This window comes from Puccinia triticina, chromosome 16A (assembly GCF_026914185.1).
Source record: "Puccinia triticina chromosome 16A, complete sequence".
Taxonomy (NCBI): Eukaryota; Fungi; Basidiomycota; class Pucciniomycetes; order Pucciniales; family Pucciniaceae; genus Puccinia; species Puccinia triticina.
This window is the reverse complement of record NC_070573.1, coordinates 2,963,014-2,984,754: the sequence shown is the minus strand read 5'-3', so window position 1 is coordinate 2,984,754 and position 21,741 is coordinate 2,963,014. Positions and strand designations below refer to the sequence as shown.

At 45.0% G+C, this 21,741-nt stretch overlaps 1 protein-coding gene across 1 annotated transcript; it reads right to left on the bottom strand.

Annotated features, from left to right (window-relative positions):
- Positions 1-1,473: 1,473 nt before the first annotated feature.
- Positions 1,474-19,143, bottom strand: PtA15_16A298 (uncharacterized protein; the record flags this gene model as incomplete). Its single annotated transcript, XM_053163973.1, has 5 exons — positions 1,474-1,586; positions 17,367-18,119; positions 18,239-18,329; positions 18,428-18,541; positions 18,607-19,143. The coding sequence occupies 5 exons, from the start codon at positions 19,141-19,143 to the stop codon at positions 1,474-1,476; spliced, it is 1,608 nt and encodes a 535-aa protein (XP_053027945.1).
- Between the last annotated feature and the right edge of the window lie 2,598 nt (positions 19,144-21,741).

Below are 21,741 nucleotides of genomic sequence, written 5' to 3'. Positions count from 1 at the left end.
CTCCAATTTAGCCCACTTTTGGAGTGAACAAAGGTTTACTCCAAATATATATTGGAGTGAACTTCTGAACACTCCAATTAACCCACTTTTGGAGTGAAACTTTGCTCACTCCAACATTTATTGGAGTAGACACAAGTTCACTCCTTTTTTGGAGTGCATGTACTATGTAGTAAATATTTGGAGTGCATAAAGCCAGCCCCTATCAAGTACCGTTGTTGCCGATTGGCCCAGCTCAACCTATCCAGCTTCACCTTCTTTGTTGGAGTGAGGACCTGGACAGTCCCGAGAGCTGATCAGAGGCCACCACCCCGGGATCGTTGTGTCCCACATCCATGGTATTGCGCTCTGCAGCGCGCCACGGCCCCCGCGCACACCTGGGTGGGCCATGCGATCTCATGAACAGAGAAAGAAACGACAGTCAAAGCAGAAAGCGAAGTCGGTCAGCGTGGTGTGAGCGGGACCATTGTATGCAATCGGGATTGCGAAGAGATCGCGGGGCCGTATCTCTCCGTATTCTGATCCGATTACGTTTTGATCGGTTAACGACTCTTTCGCCAACGCGCCAATTCAGTGGTTGCCCTAGATTTGACCCGTATTCTCAGTTGCTGGAGCCGACGTCAGTGCAAGGCCGAGCCGAGCACAAGTCCCTCGCCCGCCTCGCACAAAGCGCGCCCTCCCGTCATGGAGGCAGCTGCCTCACTGGGAGGCTTTCTAAGCGCGCTGGCACACGGTTTCATAATTGCCGATAGGGTCGGGACAAGGAATCGGTTGGGCAATAATTTTCCCCGAGCTGAGAATCAGGAGAAGGTGGAGGAAGGAACTGGAAGGGGGGAAGCCTTGGTCAAAGGGGGAGGAAGAGGGTTGCAACACTCCTCCAGGTGTCCCGGGTTGCTCCTGAGCTGTCTTCCATGTCCAGGATCCATCTACCGGGCCTGGCTATCAGCTGAGGGTTAATTCCAAAGAGTTGTATCGGCGTGCGCCATTCAACCGGCTCCCGGCTTTGGTTTAGCCGGTTGCAAGGCATGGACGGCTCACACCCCTGACTCACGCCCCGGAAAAACCCGACGAAACGCTGCCATGCGCTGACTCCTACCCGGGTAAACTGAAGAATCGGCCCGGTCGCAGATTGGTGAAACCGGGAGGTGCCGGATTTTGGCCTTGAAAATGGCGCAACATGCGATCGAAGCTTTCCCCTGGAACATAGGGAAGGAACGGAGACACCGGCAAAAGAGTGAACCCGGTCACCCGCCACGCAGCAGTGGCTTCTTGCAGAGGATCGCTCCGGGAGAGGCTTCTGGCGGTGTTTCGCCCACCTCAGTCGGAAACGAGAGGCTGGTGTTAAGCTAGCAACTTCCGGTGTCGAGAGACTTGAGCTCACTGCACTCATGGCAAACCGTGTTCTATAAATACAGCCTACAAGGTCGGCATGTCGTTCCCGCTCCTCAGGCTTCCGCACCTTTCGCTATCGTACAATCAGCCCTTTGATTCTTGTTTACCAAACCAGGCCGGTAAGTTTTGCATGCCCCTGCTCCGAGTACCTCCATTCCAGTCAGGTGTAATCTTAGGTTTTAATGCGTCCATCGTATCTACAGTACAAGTGATTTGCAATCTGCAATGCGAGCTTGTTCGAAGAACCTGTCAGCTTTGTTGGTCGCTGCGTGCTGCTTACAGGCGGTTCGTGGAGCCAGTGTTCCGCTTCATGACTCTGACATCCAGTCAGAACCTTTGGTCAAACAAAGTATGTTTAGTTTTTTGGCACCAGAGCTGAGAAGCCTGATTCTTCTTCCAATTTGCCCTGGAACCTTCACTCTATTTTTATCACATTTATCATGGCAAAAATTTTCAAGCTGGTCAGATTCACAGCCACCAGTTCTGATGTTTCAACCATTATTGAAAAGTCCTTCATAAAATGTGATAAAAATAGTGTTAAGGTTGCCTACAGCAACTTGCTAACTTATTACCTAACTAATATCCCAAGGATCTTACTGACTAGACCATGTTTCATTCATACCCAATTATACCAACGCCATTACAGTCCTGGGTGTTAACAGTGATCCACTCCCACCTGCTACTGATGTACCAGATGCTATCCCACATTATTGTTATGTCGATGGCCATGGTGACAGCTATGTTTGCGCTGGCTGCAACAGCTGTGACATGTGTGGGAATTGTATCTGTCCGAGGTAATTCTGACTACATACCCCAACTATGTATGTACAGTGGTTGCGCTGTAATTTCTGTTGTCCAATTTTAATATTTTTCAGGGCCATATCAAACAACACTCAAATTTGGCAATTATGAAAGCTATTGTTTTTTAGGGTTTTTGTTAATGCCCCAGTAAGATAGCTTGCAGAGATTGGATGCTTTGCAGTCTTCTTGGGCCAAAATGCTCCCACAATAAATTGATCACAACTTATGGAGCCTCCTCCTAATCAATTTGGTTGTACACAGGCAGTATTGTTAACATTTTTGCCATTAGTGCCGCCATTCACTTGGATAAAATAGTACCACCTGATCTCAAGCAACGGTGGGCCAGCTACGCTAACCGTAGCGTTAGCGTGGCGTCGCGTAGCGGAATTCCGCTAAATTTTAGCGTAGCGTTAGCGGAATTGCACCTTTCTGCGCTAACGCTACGCGCAAAGGGTGCGCAGCTAATTTAGCTGTTAGCGTAGCGTTAGCGCAGATGCGCGCAATTGCGCTAGCGCTACACACGCAGGGCGCAAAATAGCGCGCGCTACGGTGCGCCACAGTGCTTTTAGCTGAAAAAAAGGCCTTTTTTCCGCTAAAAGCGCTGTAGCGCAGCGTAGCGTAGCGTAGTGACTGTAGCGGCGCGCTAACACTAACAAACAATTGGCGCGCTGTTAGCGCCGCTGAAACGTAGCGCAGCGTAGCGGCGCTAACAGCGCGCTAACGCTACTCAAAATGGGCGGGCGCTTTTTGCCGCTACGCTAACGCTAAGTGGCCCTGTGGCGTAGCGGCCCACCCTTGATTCTATCATTGCGAGTCAAATTGATTCAAATCAAATGGCAGATGAAAGCAATGCGACTCAGGAATCAACTCCTTCCAGTGAGCCAACCTCTAGACTAGAAGGTAGTAAAAACAGTTTCCTTGAGACAGATCTATTTATTGGAAGATTCATTTTTTTATTGACTTGTTGAAATTTGTGTTTGCTTTAGATCCTGTGGGCTCAAAAAGGAAGGAAATTACTAAAAAAATGACTCAAATTATCAGCCAAAAGTTGTGGATACTGGAAAATTAAGAAGTCTGTAAATCCAAAGCCTATCATGGGAACATCAGATTCTATTTTTCTGATGAAATAATTGTTCCTTATTTCAGAAATATTGCAGATTGAAGGGCATCAAAAAGAAATGATGAGGAAGATTGACCAACTGAAAGAAAATATTCAAATCCTAGACAACATATATCCAAGAGAATTTCAGGAGCACATCATGACATTGGAGCATATTGTGAAGAATCTTTATGATGGAAAGATCAAAAAATTCAAAAGGGGGAGTCATTACTACTGAGAGAAGGAAAAGATGTATTGCCCCATAAAATTTGGGATATAGTACGCCTCAACACAATAGATGATCCACTGCAAGAAAAACTCTAGAAACTGCTTGCAGTTGAGATGCAGCAAGCTTCAACCAAGCTTCAGCTCAAGCTGGAGTCAAGCACCCAAATTCCGTGCTGGTGCAACTTGAGTGTGTACCTTGTTCAGCATCTCAATGTTGAACATGCTGTAGTGCTCATGCAGTAGGCTGAGGCAAATGAGCACCCCCCTGAGCACCCTTTCATTTTCTTTTATCAAAAAATCCAGCCAGAATAACATAAAAAGGGTATGTACACATGAAAGGGATATGTACAGATGAAAGAACTATGTATGCATGAAAGGGGAATGTGAGGAGGTGTATTAACACATAAGAGGGATATTTACACATGATGAAAGGGGTATGTATGCATGAAAGGGGTATTTATGCATGAAAGGGGTATTTATGCATGAAAGGGGTATTTATGCATGAAAGGGGTTTGTGCAGAAGGGGTATTTGCACATGAAAGGGATATGTAAACATCAAAGGGGTATGTAAACCTGAATGATAAAAGGGGTATTAAAAGGGATCTAAAAAACTCAAAGGGGGCATGTAAGCATGAAAGGGTCATGAACACATGATGAAAGGGGTATGTACACATTGTGACAGGGATACATGCACATGAAAGGGATATACACACATGAAAGGGGTATGTGCACATAAAGGGCTATGTACAAATTATGAAAGAGGTGAATTCATACAAAAGTGATATATGCACATGAAAGGGGTATGTGTACATGAAAGGGGTATGTGCACATGAAAGGGGAATTTGCACAGGTATCAACTCCTGCACTTAGTTTTTTGTACCTTAGACTCACTCTTGCATAAATTAGACAATGTGCATGGAATCAACCAGTGCTTGATTCTTGCATGGGGCACAGCTTGCCTTGAGTTCTTGCATCTCAACTGCAAGCAGTTTCTAGAGTTTTTCTTGCAGTGATCCCTTCACATTTTTGTGAATGCTGTGAAAGTTATCCCTGCCACCAATTCAAATGTTTTGATGGAACATGAAGCAAGATTAGGAATTTCCCATTGGACTCACTTGATGATTGATTTATTGCATGAATTTAAAAAACTTGAACTTATCTCTCCAGAAACCATTTCAGATTTTGAGACCAAAGATCAGGGTCAATTGTTTGCAAACTTCATTACTGCCAAATACCCTCAACATGAATTTCCCAGCACATATATCAATTTTGATCTCAGAATGAGCATTACCAACAACCCTAATCATAAGAATAGCAATCTGAAAGAGCTTGCCCAAGGTTAGTCTCATTTCCTAACATTTGGATGATGCAAGGGAAAAAATAATCAAAACCCATTAATCTATCCATATTTGTTATCAACTTGGCAGATTTTGATGAGGAGGCTTGGGACCAGGTAGAGTTCCAATTACTTGAGGGCCGACTTGCACATGAAAAATCTGCACCTTCATATAGTGGTTTCAATCTTTTTGAGGAAATAAGGGAATAATTTCTTGCAAAAGCATTGCCAGAGAAAGCCAGTTCAGCATCTGAGATGAAAATCCTCTTAGAAAAGATAATCAACCACATTACTGCATTCAGGTTCACAAAGGATGATGATGTACATAAAGCACTCACCCACTACAAAATGATGTATGACATGGTAAAAAATAGAGTTTAAGGCGGCTACACCGCTGCACTTTCAAAGGTGTAGCCTGCACCTTTATTGCTGAAAATGACTTCTTCCACCACAAATTCTCCTCCCTGATTTGCTGTCTAAAGCATGAATGCTGCAGGACCAGGACCACCTGACTCTGGGCCCAGGCTTAACCGAGGTCTCCAAGCCAAGGATAGGGGAGAAGGGAGCACAAGAAGGCGGAGGTCTTGGAGTTGATGTTGCGTTTGTTGTTGTTGTTGTTGTTTTGCTTGTGTCTTGCTCTGAGCGGGGTGGCCAGGCCTTGGGTGACGTTAGAATTTTGTTGTTGCTGATGGTTGTTGTTAGCCGGGATGACAGCGAGGGATATTGAAAGGGGCTTGGTGAGCCCACGGCGGGCCTTGAGGCCGTTGGTTGAGCTGGCGATGCTGGTGGGTTGTGGCTCGACGGAGCAGGAGGCCGTTGTCGGACAAGAGGAAGGAGTAGGGCAGGTTGAGTGGGGGCCATTGGGAGGTGGGCAGGGAGACTCGCAAGGCGCAAGGAGGGTTGGTAATGTTGCTGTTGTTGTTGGATGGACTGGGTGTGCTAACGGTTGTGGAGAGTGACAATAAGAGGTGGCGCCGGCAGCGGTGGTATGGTGATTTCCTGACAACCAGTAGCGCGTCCTGGAAGGGTATGTAGTTTTTGAGGCTGCGTGGCTTGGCTGAGGATGAGTGAGCGTGGTGGTGGCTTGAGCTTGTGCGGAGGCAGTGAGCGGCTGTTGATGAGGGATGATGATTTAAGGAGGGCTGCTTCAAAGTGGATGGACTCCAATGATTTCAAGCAATCAATTGAATTCCAACAACTTCAGGACTTTGAGGGAATTATTCTGGTGATTTCAAGTGTCAGTGAATTTGAATATGATTTCTTCAAGATGTTCCAACTGCATATCAATGAAAATGGCCATTTAGTGCTGCCTTCCCTGGCAGAAATGTACTTCATGGATCAGGATGATAAACCAATTGATATTGAAATGCAACCAAAATTGGCAGTTTTGCTCAGAGACTTATTTGAATGCCCAGAATACCTGACAGATTCACAAAAAAACAGAAGCATGTCTACCTGAAATTGCAGACCTCAAGACCAAGATTTGAACACAGAACATGAAACAATAAAAAGCTTAAGGCATCACAAATTTTTCAAGAAATTTCAAACCAACACCATCTGGTAGTAACAAAATTTTGCCTCCGGAGGGGAAAGAAATTTCCCCATGATTTGCGCAAAACTATTGATAAGAAGTATTTAGGGTACCTCATTCAACTCAATAAACTCAAAAAAATTGAAGAGGGAACTGATAAATCCTTCTGGCACAGTGTTGAGAAGTTGGAATACAGCTGAAAAATGTTCTTCCATTTAGACATCAGCTTGAAATCAAATTGCAGAAGCTTTCTGATTTATTGAATTTGATGAATATACAGAATGGGCTAGTATACTAGACATATAGATCCATCCTTACCATCTTCTTCAGATTTTTTGAACTCTATCTGCGTATGGCATTTTCATTGCTTTATGTACTTGCAGTATTTATACATACCTGGGTCAGACAAAATGGCAGGAAGCCATTTGTTGTACATATTTACTTCCAAATGTTTTCCTGAAGTGCAAATTTTGAAGTCATGATGTGTTTTTACTGCCCGCTAAACTTTATAATGTACTAAAGATGGCCCTGTGGGACCCGGGTACTGGTTGACACCCGGGTACCAGGTTGAAATTTGGCTGAAATTAGGTACCAAGTACCGCACCTGGCACCTCTACGCGCGTACTGGCGGTACCTCTGACGGGTACCAGCAGTACTTACAGCCAAAAATGTAGCAAAAAAAAATTTAATCATTTTTATTACCCAACTAACACTGACTACCACACATGCAAACTATATATAGATTGGTGAGTGCTATCACTCATCAAGTACTATTGCGTTTATCTTGCCTTTCTTCTGCATCTTCTGATTTTCTTCAGCTCCTTGTTTCCACTGCGCCAAGACACCCTCTTGTATTTTATTGTTCTTCAAATAGAAAGCAAAAGCCATTCCCCTGCTCAGCAATTGGGGTGCAAGTCTGTGCCTCTTTGATGTCACATAATCGCGCTCAAAGCTGAAGGCCCGCTCAACATCAACCAATGTTGCTAGGAATTGAAGACAATCAATGATCTGCGATGATTTGTAAGATTGGGATAGTTAGTATATTATTGCTCACCTGGACAGCTTAAAATGTCTATTGCCATATGCACCAGTCCCCCATGCATGTTTCCTAAAGCCTTCTGCTTCACCCACCAATCCAAAGGATTCACCGGATTGCCATCCTCAAGAATAAGCGCTCCATTGAGCCACATATCAAATGGGTCACATGAGCTGACTGCAGCAGCATTTCCAAGGCGGGCAAGCATTGAGCTAGAAAATCAAAGTTCATTAATTTCATTGTTTACACCACATCACATTTGGTACAAATAACTTACCCTGGAGCTTGGAGTTGGTGCATTGGTGGTAGGGATCACTCATGGCTTGTAATGCAAGACCCACATGTTGCGTGCAAGTTGGATAGCTTTGGCTATCCATTCAGGTTTCAAGTGAGTAAACTTGAAGTACTATTCCCAAAAAGAAGGGTGCAGCACTGGGGAAGAAATAATTTTAGCAAAAGGGAAAAGAGTAACAGGAGGAAAATCAAAAAACCAAGGGGAAAGAAACTTACATATTGCAATTCTATAAAGAGGAGAGGACGTACATCTTGTTTGATGTTGTGCGGGGTTGCACATCATTTTTCCTGACAGATCTCAATGAACTCTGCTTCTGAATTGGGGGAGAACCTCAGTTTCTTGGCAATTGCCCAAAACTTGGGGAATCTCTGATTCAATCAAAAGGGTTGGCTTACTTTGGCCAAAGTTTCTCTGAAAGATCCGCTGGTGTATTGATTTTTTTTGTCTTCATTGCTAAAGTTGTCAATATCTGCCTCACTGGGGGTTTTGTAATCTTCAGAAGCTCAAAGAGAGGTTTCTTCTTTGTCACTGGATCCAATATCTTCATCATCTGATGTGGCATCACCTTTGTCCCCACCGGCAAGCCTATCATGCCAAAAAATAATTAGCTAAACATACCAAAAGTGAAAACAATGAACTTAAACATACAATCTTATTTGCCCCAGAGGGTCGTCCTCCTCAGAATCCCCATCATCATTGGATTCAATCACACTCAAATTCCTGGATTGTTGATTTTTCTGAGTTCTGGATGGGCGGAGTATGGACTGGACTATCAAGTTGATGACGTGGGCAAAACATTGGATCCAGTGTGTCTTGCCTTCAAAGCAAGTGAGCTCCCTGACCATCACCTTGTTGTTGGTTGCATTGTTGCTTACAATCCCACAGATCTAGGCAAGAGAAAGAGTGGTGAGATTGGTGAGGTTGGGAATTGTTCCAGAAAGCTGGTAAAATTGCACTTACTTTTTCCTGAATACCAAATTTCTCAACAGGGACAATCCTGGATAAGGTAGCCACTACTCAGGTCTGATTATGATTTACTGTTACACTGTGGAGCCCAGGGGATCATGTTGAAAGAAATATGGCCAAGGGCCTAAGACTGAAGAAGGGTGAGCTGAAGAAGATCAGGAGCGCAGAATGCTCAGGGACTCAGAACAGCAGATCAGAAGTCTCCAGAGGAGCAGGTCTGACTACCATGGGCTCAAAACTAAGTGAAGTATGTATTTCATGTGGGAACAGAAGAAATAAATGTGGGAAAAGGGGCCTAAAGAGGGGCCTAGCTGACTATGGAACCCTGATGGAAGGAAGAGGAACAAAATAGAAATAGGCCCTTCTCTGGGCATGGGGCAGAATTCTAACACATGTGTTTCCAGTGGTTGGGTGATTTGAAAAAATAATGCTAATTACATCACATATGAACAATGTTTGGCCTGGAAACAATTGTTGAAACATGCCAGGCAGTTAAGAGATGATTCTGGTGTCTTTCCTCCCACTTCAGATCTATCTGAAAGAGAAGTTGGATTGTACCACCCTGAAATGATAACCAGGAGATGCATACATCTTGAGGTCCCCTTGTGGCTTGATTATTAGAGCTTTCCTGGTCACAGTGAAGCTGAACAAGATTTACCTTTTCTGATGGAAACATGGCTTTCAGGATCCTCAGCTGGAACACCCATTGAAATTGGTGAAGTTTAGTCAAGCTGGAGTTGATCATTGGTTCAAATTCAGGTGAAGATATGAACTTTGCCATGAGGTTAGGATAAAGATGAGAGCAGACTGAGGTGAACATCACATACACATTGACACAAGCTTAATTTGCATATGTGTCACACATGTTTACATGCTTTATACCCGCCATGGTTGCTAAAGGAAGTTACAGTCTGGCACTCTCTGGAGAGTGCCACACTTTCTCCCCTGGTGGTATCCATGTTGGAATGGCATTGAGACTCATTTACAAGGATCAGATCTTGGACTGCCTCAAATTTCTCATCCATGTGTTTTTTTAGTTGTTCTAACACATTTTTACTCACAGTGGATCTCTCTTTGGCACACTCTCCTATTTTGTTCAGGATTTGGTCAAGTAAAAAAGGGAATAAATTCATTTTTAAAGAGATAAAGAATAGAATGATTTAGGAATTCTTTAAAATTGCTAACACAAGATTCAAGAAGAGTACCAGGAATGGTTTCAACTGTACCAGATAAGTCAGAGAGAAACTTAGAGAAAAGAACTTGTAATTTTTCTTCTAGGAATAAAGGGCCATTTCTAGACATGTCATTGTTAAGGTTATTCAGAAAGAATTCTCTATTTGAGGGATCAGAGAGATTATCTATATCTAAACTAAGTCCAAGAGGGGAATCACTACTTAAAGAACTCTTGGGTAATGATTCCTCTAATACTGGCCTCTCCCTCGAGCTCTTCCACGCCTGTAGCCCCTCCTTACTCCTTGAGTAGCTCTCAAGAGGTATTCTCCTATCTGGAAAACTCTTTGAGTTTTGTCTCATGGGCGTCTCCAATTCCTCTCTGATCCTCTCCAGTTTCCTTGAGGAGGAGGGGGGTATTGGTCTGTGTACGTGTGCGCCGTGGGAGGATAGGGGTGTTGATGTTGTTGGTTGTACCCGCCAGGTTGCTGATAGGGATGGTGGCGGAACAGCTGAACCACCTCTTGCGGTATAGTAGCTGGGTGTTGCCTCACTTGGAGCGGCGGCTGCGACGGAGGGGGTGCAGGTGGCGGCGGCATTTGAGGGCCGCGGTAAGGCATGTTCTCTTGGAGCGGAGGTTGTTGCGGCGGGGCGGCAGAGTTCCTTGACTGTACAGAAGGGTATGACCCTTCCCAGTCTCTCAAGTCTGGTGTTAAAAATTTGCGGGCTCTGGGGTTGGCGTAGCCATCATGAGTTGGTGGCTGGCGCGAGGAATTATAGCCAGGGACGGATTGTTATGCAAAGGAGGGGCAGCCGTGTTCTGGGGCTTGTTGCTGTTGCCCTGATGGTACATTGAGCGCTCTAGTATCTCGTTCAATTCCATCCGGGGAATCCATTCTTGGCAGAGACGGATAGTCTCTTCTCTCCCAACTATGTCTTTGATCATATCCTGGGTCGTGGCCGCCTGGGAGAGGATAATCTTCATAGATCTCAGGTTCTGCGCCTCTCAAGCTTGGACAAAAAGGTTGAACTGGTTGTTGAAAAGATTGACTAGACCTGAGATCTCTGGATCCTCTGGTATGAGCTCCATTGGGCCTGAGGAATTGGCTGGAAGGTGGTTCTGAATAGGCAGAAGCAGGGCTAGATTTGGCTGCGCTTCCTTTCGTAAAACCTCTGGGTTTGTAGAGTGCCTGCTAAAATCATTGAATCCCTCTCTACGGGGCACAGTACTGGGGTCAACCTGTTGGAGGCTAGGGCCAGGGACCTCTCCCTTGGATCGTACAGCGCCGGAGGTATTCCTGTATATGGAGCCTACGGGGGCAAAGGCTCATCTTGCAGGAAGGTGAGAAATTCCTCTCCCAGCAGCAGCAGCGCCAATTCTAGCTCTTCAAAGCCGCTCTTCTGCTGCAGGACTGAGCTGGTAGTGGAGCTGTTGTTCTGCGGAGAGGTTTTGGCCATTCCTGAGATGGGGAGGCATTATGATCAGGAAGTTTATTAAGTAAATGAGAATTGAAAAATGATTTGTCAAAGAAGAGTACCTGTAGCTTGAGATTTAGCAGAAAGTCTCCTACTTTTTTTTGTTGAAGAGGATTGTTTCTTGGATTCTTTTGCGCTAGACTTTGCTGACGGTTCAGAGGTCCAGTCAGATATCTTAATGGGTGCTTGGACCTTTCTACGACGAGGTTTAGGGTCCTTGGTCGTGGCAATAGGTGTCCACAAGGAGCTCTTAATTCAACTACCATTGTGCGGTTCTGCTACACGGGTACGTTCTGTTTCTTCAAGCTCTGCGCTAGAATATGGCACTCAACCCATTGGCAATTGTAGTTCAGAATCAGGGTACTCTTTGGAGAGCACATTTTTTTCTTCTATCTCTTCTTGTTTAGAAGTTATAGACAATGCAATAGGGGATAAGTCTGACTAGAGACCAAGGCGGCTTTGCTGCAGTACCTTTAGGGGTTCAGCTTAAGCTACATGCCAAGAATCTGCATCAAAACATCTACATGACAGCTTGGAACCCAACACAAAGATGTGAAACAATTGTTTTGAAATTTTAGTGAACTTTTGGGCTTGCCATCTATTCCTACCTCCATCCTGTCTGCTGGATGCTTGAACTTAGCCAGGCAGTTGAATCATATTTCAGAATAGAAGCTTTTTTATAAATAGTTTTAATTAATATCATTGTCCCTCTTATTGTCAACCAGCTACGTAGACAAAGAAAATAAAATAAAATAGACAGACATAAATATTGAAGAATAAAAGAAAGAACAGGAGCACAAGCATGCCAAGTAGTCTGTCAAACATGTTTACAAAAAGTCGAAGTATATTTAAAAGACTACAAAATTTTGAATAAGTAAAAGACTTTGCAACTGTCCGATGCAATACTTCAAAGAATCTTACAAGATTTGTGCTGACCTCCCTGCAGCTAGGCGCGATAAGTAGAGGAATCCCGCGGCTAACATGCGTGCACAAAGTAGCGCTGACTTCGCAGCAGCAAGGTTTAGCATCCCTTATGTTAAGTTTGGCTGAAGGGTGGGTGGTGTCGGTGGCTCAAAGTCGGAGTTTTGCCACCGGCGGAAAGGGGGAGCAACTTGAGGTTAGGCGCAGTCAAGAGGGGGTGGCTTTGATAAATGCACGCCCCGTTTTGGGGGCACGCCCACGCCCACTCCCTTGAAAAAAGGGTGTGCGCCAACACGCCCACTTTTGGACTTGTTGTGATGTGCACACACCCTTCTTACCAATCCTTGCTAAACGGGCGTGCAAGGTCGCACGCTCTTGTGTTGGGCGTGCAGCTTGGCTGAAAGAGGTGTGCAAGGCCATCCCTCCCCTTCCCCGGTAAAAGAAGGGGGCCCTTGCTCCTCTTCAACCGGCGAGAGGAGGGCCCTCCTCTTTGTCCGGCGAGATGAGAGAGGGAGGGAGGGCCTCGCCTCCTGCCCTTTTCAAGCGGGGGAAAGGAGGCAACAATGGGAAGTTACATACGTTACAATATCTAGAGGGATTTTTGTAACGTAACTTGCCACCGTTACCAGATAACACGTTACCTTTATCTGGCAACATTGCTCCTTGGGCCGGTGAGTAACGTAACAGAGGGTGTTTTCACCCTCAATACCCGTAAAAATAACGAAGATAAAGCGTTAACCGCGTTACCAGAGGTAAAAATGCCACAAAAGGGGGAAAAATCCCCTTTTTTGTGCAGTTTATCCTTCTATGATTGCAAGGGATAACGTAACGAGGCTAGGAAGAGAGGGAAAAAAAATTAAAGAAAACGTAACAGAAGCTTTGCCGCCGTCATTGTAACAATAACGGCAAGGATTCCGTTACGTTTTTGTTACGCTACTGTTACGGGTAGCGTAACCTCCCATTGTTGAAGGAGGGATACAGCTAATACTTGCGCCGGGAGGAATCCCCTTTTTTCCTCTCGGCAAGGAGGATACAATATGTATCCTTCTTGCCAAGAGTTTTCCCTGCTTAAAAAGGGCAGGAGGGAAGGCCGAGAGGAAACCTCTTGGCGAGGAGGATACATATATCCTCCTTGCCAGAAGGAAATCTCTTGGTAAGCCTGGATTATGTGTCCTACTCGTCGGGAAAACCTCTTGGCAAGCCTGGGTACAACCTAGGCTCCCCAGCAGCTCCTCTTTGACCGGCGAGATGGGAGAGGGAGGGTGGGCCTTCCCTCCCAGGGGGAGAGGGGATATGGCTACTGCTAGCACCGGGAGGAATCCCCTTGTTTCCTCTCGACGAGCAGCATAAGATGTGTATCCTCAAAACTTCCTGGCGAAGGGGTAAATATGTATTCCCCCTCTGGAGGGTAACCTCAGCCTGGATTATGTATCCTATGTACGGGCCGGGCGGAAAACCTGTATATATATACTATACATATACAGGCTGGATAACATGTACACATATGTACATGTTATCCAGGCTCGCCGACTAAAAAAGGCGTGTACACACCTTTTTGGGTGTGCACATGCCAAAACACACCTGAAAGTGGATGTGCTTGGCTGCACACCCTTCTTTCAAGGGCGTGGGCGTTGTGTGAGGATCAGGCTACTACCCAATTCACTATGTATAGGCTATCTAACTTAACTAAGTCCCTCTCTGTGTGGAGGGGGGACGCCGTCTCGCAGGGACCCTCCAAAGGAGGGACTTATGCGCTATGTTGACCTCGTGGCCTGAGAGAATTTCAAAAATGCTGTTTTTTGACGTTTTGTAGCAGCACCAATTCTCATTGGGTGATCAGGTGTTGGGGAAACAAAAGATGCAGAAGACCATGGAGAATCTTCCTGCATATTTTTCAAATTTTTTGAAGCCTTGAGTGGCACTCAAATTACTTTTTTATGACCACCATGATGTCTACTTCATCCTTCATTACACATCTTGCACTGTACAGGATCCAAAACTAATGATATTACAAAGGGTATTGCAGATCAAAGAAAAGGGATGGGGGTAGATGGAAATAGTACATAGATGGGGACAGCTTGGGTGGTCCCAGAAATGAAAACTAGAAGGAATTTGGTCCAGAGACCCATGTGCTATGTTGATTATAAAAAAGTGCCCACCAAAAGTTGAAATTCTCTCAGGCCGCGGGGTAGACATAGCGCGTAAGTCCCTCCTTCGGAGGTTGCTTTGCTCCCCTGAGGAGGGAAATTAGCTAAGTTAGATAGGCTATGAAGTTAAATCCAAGAGGATAACTCGCCTGTTGCTTGGATAGTAACTAGATTTAAGTTCTACATGATGCGTGATAGAAACTTAATAGGATAACTCAATTTGTAATAAAGTTATTGATAATGAGATTTTGATTTTTGAGGGAATGATATTGTCTTTTCTGAGAAGGTTGGACCTTTTCCATTTTTTTTTTGTGTATGGGTTTATTTTTGATTTTGAGATTAACTTTTGGCTGGAGTATCCCACAGCCCTCTTGTACTTTGCAGGTTGTGTAACGGTCTGGAGCTTGGTTGGCCCCTCCGTTTGGGCAGAGGGCAGCGGTCTGTCACCATGCACCATGGTCGGAGGGGTCAACAAGCAGCTCTGGTTTTGAATATGAGCTCAGTTTTTCCTGAGGTCTACTCCAAGACCATCTTCTCAAGGATGATGGCTCTGGGTTTTAATTTATCCTTGCGCTGTATCTGACACCTGTCAAATGAAAACTCCGAGTATATATGAAAGATATGTGATTTGCAAAGGACTTTTGAAAACATTTTTTTCAAAATCTGTCCAAGCTTCTTGGAAAAGACAATAGATTAAGAAATATTCCAATGAAGAAGAGAGAAAAGAGGAAACAAAGTTCTTTGGAGAGAGAGTAACATAAAGACAGGATTCACAAAACACTCCGATGACGTCAAGAGTTAATTTAAGAACACGTCATTAATCATGCGCCATCGAGATCAATTGAAGATAATAAAGAGATACTTTAGCCAATCATCATGTTAGTGAGCCTAATGATAAAACCATAATCAGGCAAGCATCCAATAAATAATCCCATAATCTGCAAGGTATTAGGGGGGTTCACGTTAGCCTGATTTTGGCTGCTCGTCACAGATGGTTTCAAATCTCATGCACGCTTCCTGCATAAACTTAAAAAAAAATACTGCATAAGCATTCCCTTCAGCAAGGCCTTCAAAGGGGAGGTCTTGCTGAGAACTCTATTTATTTTCTAGAATACCCTTGCATAGACCTGCATGAGCAGCCATCAATTTTTAACAAGGTTTTTTGACTGATTTTGAAATCAGCCTAACATGAACCCCCCTATTTGTTACACGTGGGTGTGCCCCCAAAATAGGGGGTGTGGGTTTATCAGCACCCAAGCGGCGGGAATGTTGTGAGGCTTGAATAGAATGAAATGACTGGATTTGAGGGGGTTACTCCGCACAGGGAAAACCCCAATCTGCTCAGGTTCCCTGTGCAATAGGAGCTTGGGTTGCCCGCAATTGTCCAGGGTGGAAAGCTTGTGCGTTGAAGACCCAGAGTGACAGTGTCACATAAATATCTCTGAGATGATGTTGGAAGTTAACAGTCTCTATTTGAGGAGTTGGGTGGGAATCCATAACAACAAATGATTGCTGTACATACATACTGTTTGGTACCAAAAGCGGTTTGGCAACAGATTTCTTTGGAGAATGTGTTTCAAGTAGGGGGCAGTTGACAGCGCATGTTCCACACAAATAGTGTTTCTTTGCCAGAGGAACAGTCTGCACAGATTGAGTTCCCCTCTTGCACCTGCGGAGGTTGAGCTTAATCTGTTGGTTATCCTCTCCGCCCGTGCATTTGTGGGGGCTTGAGGGGGTTCAACCTATTCTATTCCTCCCCTGTTGCACTTGCGCAGGCTGATGGAAAACCCTCCATCTTTTGCAGTTGCATTAGGCCCAAGGAGAAAGAACAATTTTATGCCCCCCTGCTGCGCTTGCAAAGGTTGGACCAAAGACTAAAATAATTTTACTGCCTGAGTGTTCCCCACTACAAAAATTTACTTTAGCTCCCCTGCTGCACTTGCACAGGCTGATCAAATCTTTCAAAACCCATTAGCCCCCCTGTCTCCCCTTGCATTTGCAACAGGCAGAGGGGGGAGAATCCGGTCCCTGTTCATTCATGATTCATGAACTGGGGGATCAGTCTAAGGCATTAATGTTTGGGGACTTTAAACTTAGTTTCTACAGCATCAAAGTCAAACATACTTCTTACTGGCAAGATGGGAAATGGGGGAAACTGTGCCAATTTGGCCATGGCCATGCTGGCAGGCCCCTTTTGGGGCCTTTTGAGAAAGGGGTAGGGGAAACCCATGATCTCAATTTCCACAGAAGTGTGGATTTAATATACTTAGATGAAGGGGGAGGTTCTTCTGTGGACGTGTTGTGGGTCTTCACTTTTCCAAGCACAGAGTGGGCAAAAAAAAATCAAGGGTTTTGTTAGACTAGAGGCCAAGGCGGCTCCGCCGCTGCAGGGATTTTAACACTAAGACCAAGCTATTCTTTTGGAGGAAAATTTGAGTTGGGGGACAGACAAAGGTGATAGGAAGGGCAATGTTTGATTAATTTTATGCAAGTGTTGATGATTAATGCATGTTTGTCATTGATATATGGCAAGGGACATAAGGTCATAATGTAAACTCTTTTGACACCCAATCAGTTTTTGGTGGACTTGATTGGTTGGTAGCAGGATTTCATGTACAGTGGGTCATCTAATCTTTTTGGCACTGCATTTTTCATTACAGAAGCTCAGGCAACAGACCTGAATTCATGGATTTGGCTACAGGGGTGGAAAGTAAGTTCCCAAGAATGATTATGACAGAAAAAAAATGAAAGTGAAAAATATGAAAAGTGTGAAAATTTTCCAATTTTGCGCAAATTTCTCAGAATCTTTACTATTTCTCAAACTAAGGAGAGAAAATTACAGAGAACAGTATTGCATGTGACAGGAATGATAAAGAATGAAAAAACTGAGACCCTCGACGACCAGCTCGGCCAGACATTTGGATGTATTCACCCGAGCTCAAACTCCTGAAGTCTTTCCCATCAAACTTACGGACGGTAGTGAAGACAACGGTCTTGGCGGGCATGTTTAAGCCGATCGAGAAGGTTTCCGTGGCAAATAAGACTTTAATCAGCCCTTCTTGGAACAAGATCTCGATGACCTCCTTGAGGATCGGCAGTAGACCACCGTGATGGATTCCAATCCCCCGTTTCAAAAGTGGCAAGATGTGCTTGATCTGTGGCAAGCCTTGATCGTCTTCAGACAAGTTGGAGATCGCGTTCTTGAAAACCGTGTCGACGGTTTCCTTCTCTTCTTCGGAGTTGAATTCTAACTTGGACATCTGGATTGCTAGTGCCTCACACTCTCTCTTCGAAAATGCGAAGACGATGACCGGATTATAGTTCTTGACCATGATCATCTTGATGATCTTGTAAATATCGGAGGGGCCTTTGGTCGAGTTACCGCCTTTCTTAGTCTTGCCCTGCTTGTTTCGACCGGACATCGAGCTCGCAGGATCTTCGCCTCTCGAATCATTCAAGGATCCCATCGCTTTTAAGAAGTTATCCTCTCGAAATACGCCCTTCTCGTCGACGACCAAATGGATTCCGTCGCCGCCAGATGGGAATAAATAGTGCTGTAGTGGGGTTGGTCGGAAATTGGTGTAAACCACATGACAAGGTTGATCGTGGGTATGGCAAATCCATTCGGCAAACTGCATCGCGTTAGGTATTGTTGCCGATAGAAATACATATCGAACCGAGTGGGGCAATAGAATGATGGTCTCCTCCCAAACGACTCCTCTTTCTGATATGACATAAAAAACCCCGAACATAGATTAACTTTCTTGAATGCCGGTGGAGAGAAGAGTGATCTTTGGGGCATGATTTGGCCCAAGTTGAACGAGAAGAGGGATGGCTGATTACCCTTATCGCGCATATAATGAATTTCGTCAAAGATGACCCAAGCCACTTCTCTCATTACTTCTGAGCCACGATACAACATCGACCGTAAAATCTGTTTTGGATGAGTAACAGAAGGACGCAATAATCAGGATAAACCGGTGCATTTTTTCTAGCTTATTTGGTTCGTCTGAGGGTGCGCTTTGTGCTGACCTCTGTTGTCATGACTAGACATGATGCACTTGGGTTGATTGTCACGTCCCCGGTCATCAAACCCACGTCCCCAAACTCGGCCATCAATTCTCGATACTTTTGATTACTAAGAGCCTACAAAACAAGATGAATTTCAAGCAATGGGAGAAAATGATTAAGAGGGAAGAAAGATGGCGGACCTTGATAGGAGAAGTGTAGATGACTCTCTGTTTGTTTTCGAGACATTGAGCGATAGCATACTCGGCAACAACGGTCTTCCCAGCGCTAGTATGGGCTGAGACGAGTACGCTCTCGTTACGTTGGATTGAAGTGGTCGAGACTTGTTGGAAAGGGTCGAGTGTGAAGGGATATGTCCTAGCTGGTTTACTTGGGGGGCGATGGGCTGAGATAGGGATGTAGTTGTAGTTGGGTGGGAGGGCTACTTGGTGACGAACTTGGTGGGAGAGGGTGAGTTGTTGGGGCTTCTCTTCTCCTGAGCCCGACTGCTCGGGCAGGAGTCCGCTACTGGCATCGATCTGTCGGGCAGCGTCTGTCTGGAATTCGTCCGCTACTAGCACTGGCTGTTGGCTTGGGATCTTGGTGCGGTCTTCGGACTGCATCTGATCTGATGGTGAGCTGACCCGCGTCCGTTTCGGAGATGAGCTGGTCGGCTGGGTCGGAATGGTTGTTGGTTGCAGCCGTTTCTTGCTGTTAGTCTTCTCCTGGGTTGGTTCCATTGCTGCTCGTGCTCGTGCACGTGCTCGTGCTGCTGAGGAAGTGCTGCTTGTTGACCATTAGGGCTGGTCTTACCTGATGTTGAGGTCGATGGGCAGAGAGTGTTGAAGATGACAACGAGGCAAAGGGCTAGCTGGGTTGTGATGTCTTTGCAACTATCGCGATTCGCGACCTATGAAAATAAAGTTTCCGGTCAGGGCGCAATAGGGTGCAATTCAGGGGAATATGTAGGAAGACGAGGCGAGGGGGAAGGGTCCAAATATGGCCGAGTTTGATCTGGATAGGTTGCGTGCAACAAGACCATTGTAGTTGACAACAAGGCTTGGGTGGGGGCGTTTGCAACACGTCTGACAAGAGTTGGGTGGCAACCCGGCGTCTATTTAAGAGGGGAGGGGGAGGTGTGTTTCTCCCCAGGGGATCCGGTTCCGTCCTACCCCCTCCCTGGAGCTGCCCTAATCAATTGATTAGGCCCTCCTTGAAATCCAATTTGACCGGCCCACTTTTGCTTGTTGCTGCAGCACAAGCTGGAGGGTCAATCCGAGGTGCCCCCCGGGGTATTTGGGGATTATTTTCAACCTGTAATATGTCTTTTGCTAATGAACATAGGCAAAACCCATGATCTTGCCTTCCATGATTCTGTGGATTTAATAAACTTGGATTTTTATTTGATTTAGGGTTATTTTTGAGTTGATTTGGATGAAAAGAAAACACGTCAGATAAGAGTAGAACTTTTTTTTTTCTTCTTCTTGATTTATGGACCTACTTTGCACACTGCGGTTCACTCTTGGCGCACTGTGGAGGAAATCTCTACAACCTACAGACCGCCGTGTGCACCGCTGAGAATTACTCCGCGAACTGCAATGAAATGCCTAGCTATTATTGGAGTTTTATTAGATGTTCATGATTAAGAAATCTTTCAGTTATGCTTTTAGTCATGTTTTTTTCATTTGGTGTTATTTTTTCTCCTACTTACACAAAAAAAATCCACCCATTTCTTGAATTTTAAAAGCTGCCATAAATGCTATGAACTACCATCAAAAAACTTATTTAGGGACTTTAAGCGCCCCAAATGAGACAAATAAATGAGATCCTGTTTGCACACAACTCATAAAATAAACTGAGAATGTTTTTAGACATTCAGCTTTATTCTCCAAAAAAAAGTGAAGCCCCTGGGGCTTGGGGACATGCTTTTCAGGTGAGCACAGCAGTTTTTTGGGCTTCATTTTTTTTCTTCTTTAGGGGTTGAAGGGGTAATTGTATTTGTTTGATACTTTAAAGGGGCCTCTGAGCACCTAAAATATTGATTGGCACGGTGACAAATCCCAAAAAACTATTCCTTCTTTTGGGGGTTTGTGCAGTGCACAAAGTATTTTGAGCTACCACACACTGTGGCCAGGACACCAATTCAACACCTCCTGCAGTACGCAGCTAGTTTTTCGCAGTGCGCAAGGTACATGCAAAGGAAAAATAGACTAGGCCAACAAAACCTATGCATAGTCACCAGGGGAGAAAGTGTGGCACTCTCTAGAGAGTGCCAGACCATATGTTTGTTGGGTAACCCAGACTGATGTCAAATATTGGAGCATGTGTAACTCATGCTTAAATCAACATTGATGTGATGTTCAACTAAAGCTGATCTTATCTATGTCTCAATATGGTGAAAAAACAGATTTTCACCTTGGCCAATTCACAACTCCAGTGCAAATCAACTTGAATTTTATTTGAAGGATTAGTAGGCGCTGGGCTTGTGTCATGGGCTCCTGTTACAAATTGCGGATGGGACAACCTTCATTCTTCTGCCGGATCCCATGAGGTAAGATCCCAAAATATAGCCAGATAAGTGCAGCAGTAGATTGTAATTTGGACCAGTGCATACATCAGAATTTCAGGGAGGTTGAATTGAACCTCAAAGATCCCAATATGTATTCAATAATTTCTCTTTAATGGCATCTCAAGACCGCCCAGGTCATTGAGGCTGGCTCAATGTTGAATTCTGCCTGGAGCCAGGTTGATTGGTGAAGTATGATGGTGGAAGCTTGTGGCTGTGGGCCCTGGGCCTGGGGCAAGGACAAGTAATATTCTCTCTTGAGTTGTTGCTCTCTCACCAGGCCCTCTGCGCCATGCTCACACAGGTGCTACATCTGCTACCAACTGTTTATTTATAGTCCAGGTTAGCCTGGGGCTTGGAGGGCACTGTGCTCAGTCTGATTGTTACTGGGTACAAGTGCTGGGGTAACGCAGCCTGGTGAGTTTGCTTTCAAGGGCTGTTAAGTGAAATCACTTCCCTGTCACTTGTGTGACATGTCCACCGTGATGTTTGGCCAAACGGCAAACGTCAGGGTGGACACAAACATGGTCCGCTGCAAACTGGTGTACACCCTGATGCTTGGCCAAAAATCAGAGTAGACATGGTACATTAGCACTGTTCACATAAGCTAAACATCAGCAAGATTGAAATAAAGTTTATCCCATTGTGCCAGCCAATTTGGCTGGGAAAGTATGCTGATGTATATCTCTCACATGGTCATAGATTTCTTATGTGAACAGTGCTATTGTATCAATTACGGCCGGTCATTGAGGGGAATGAAAAATCTCAATGA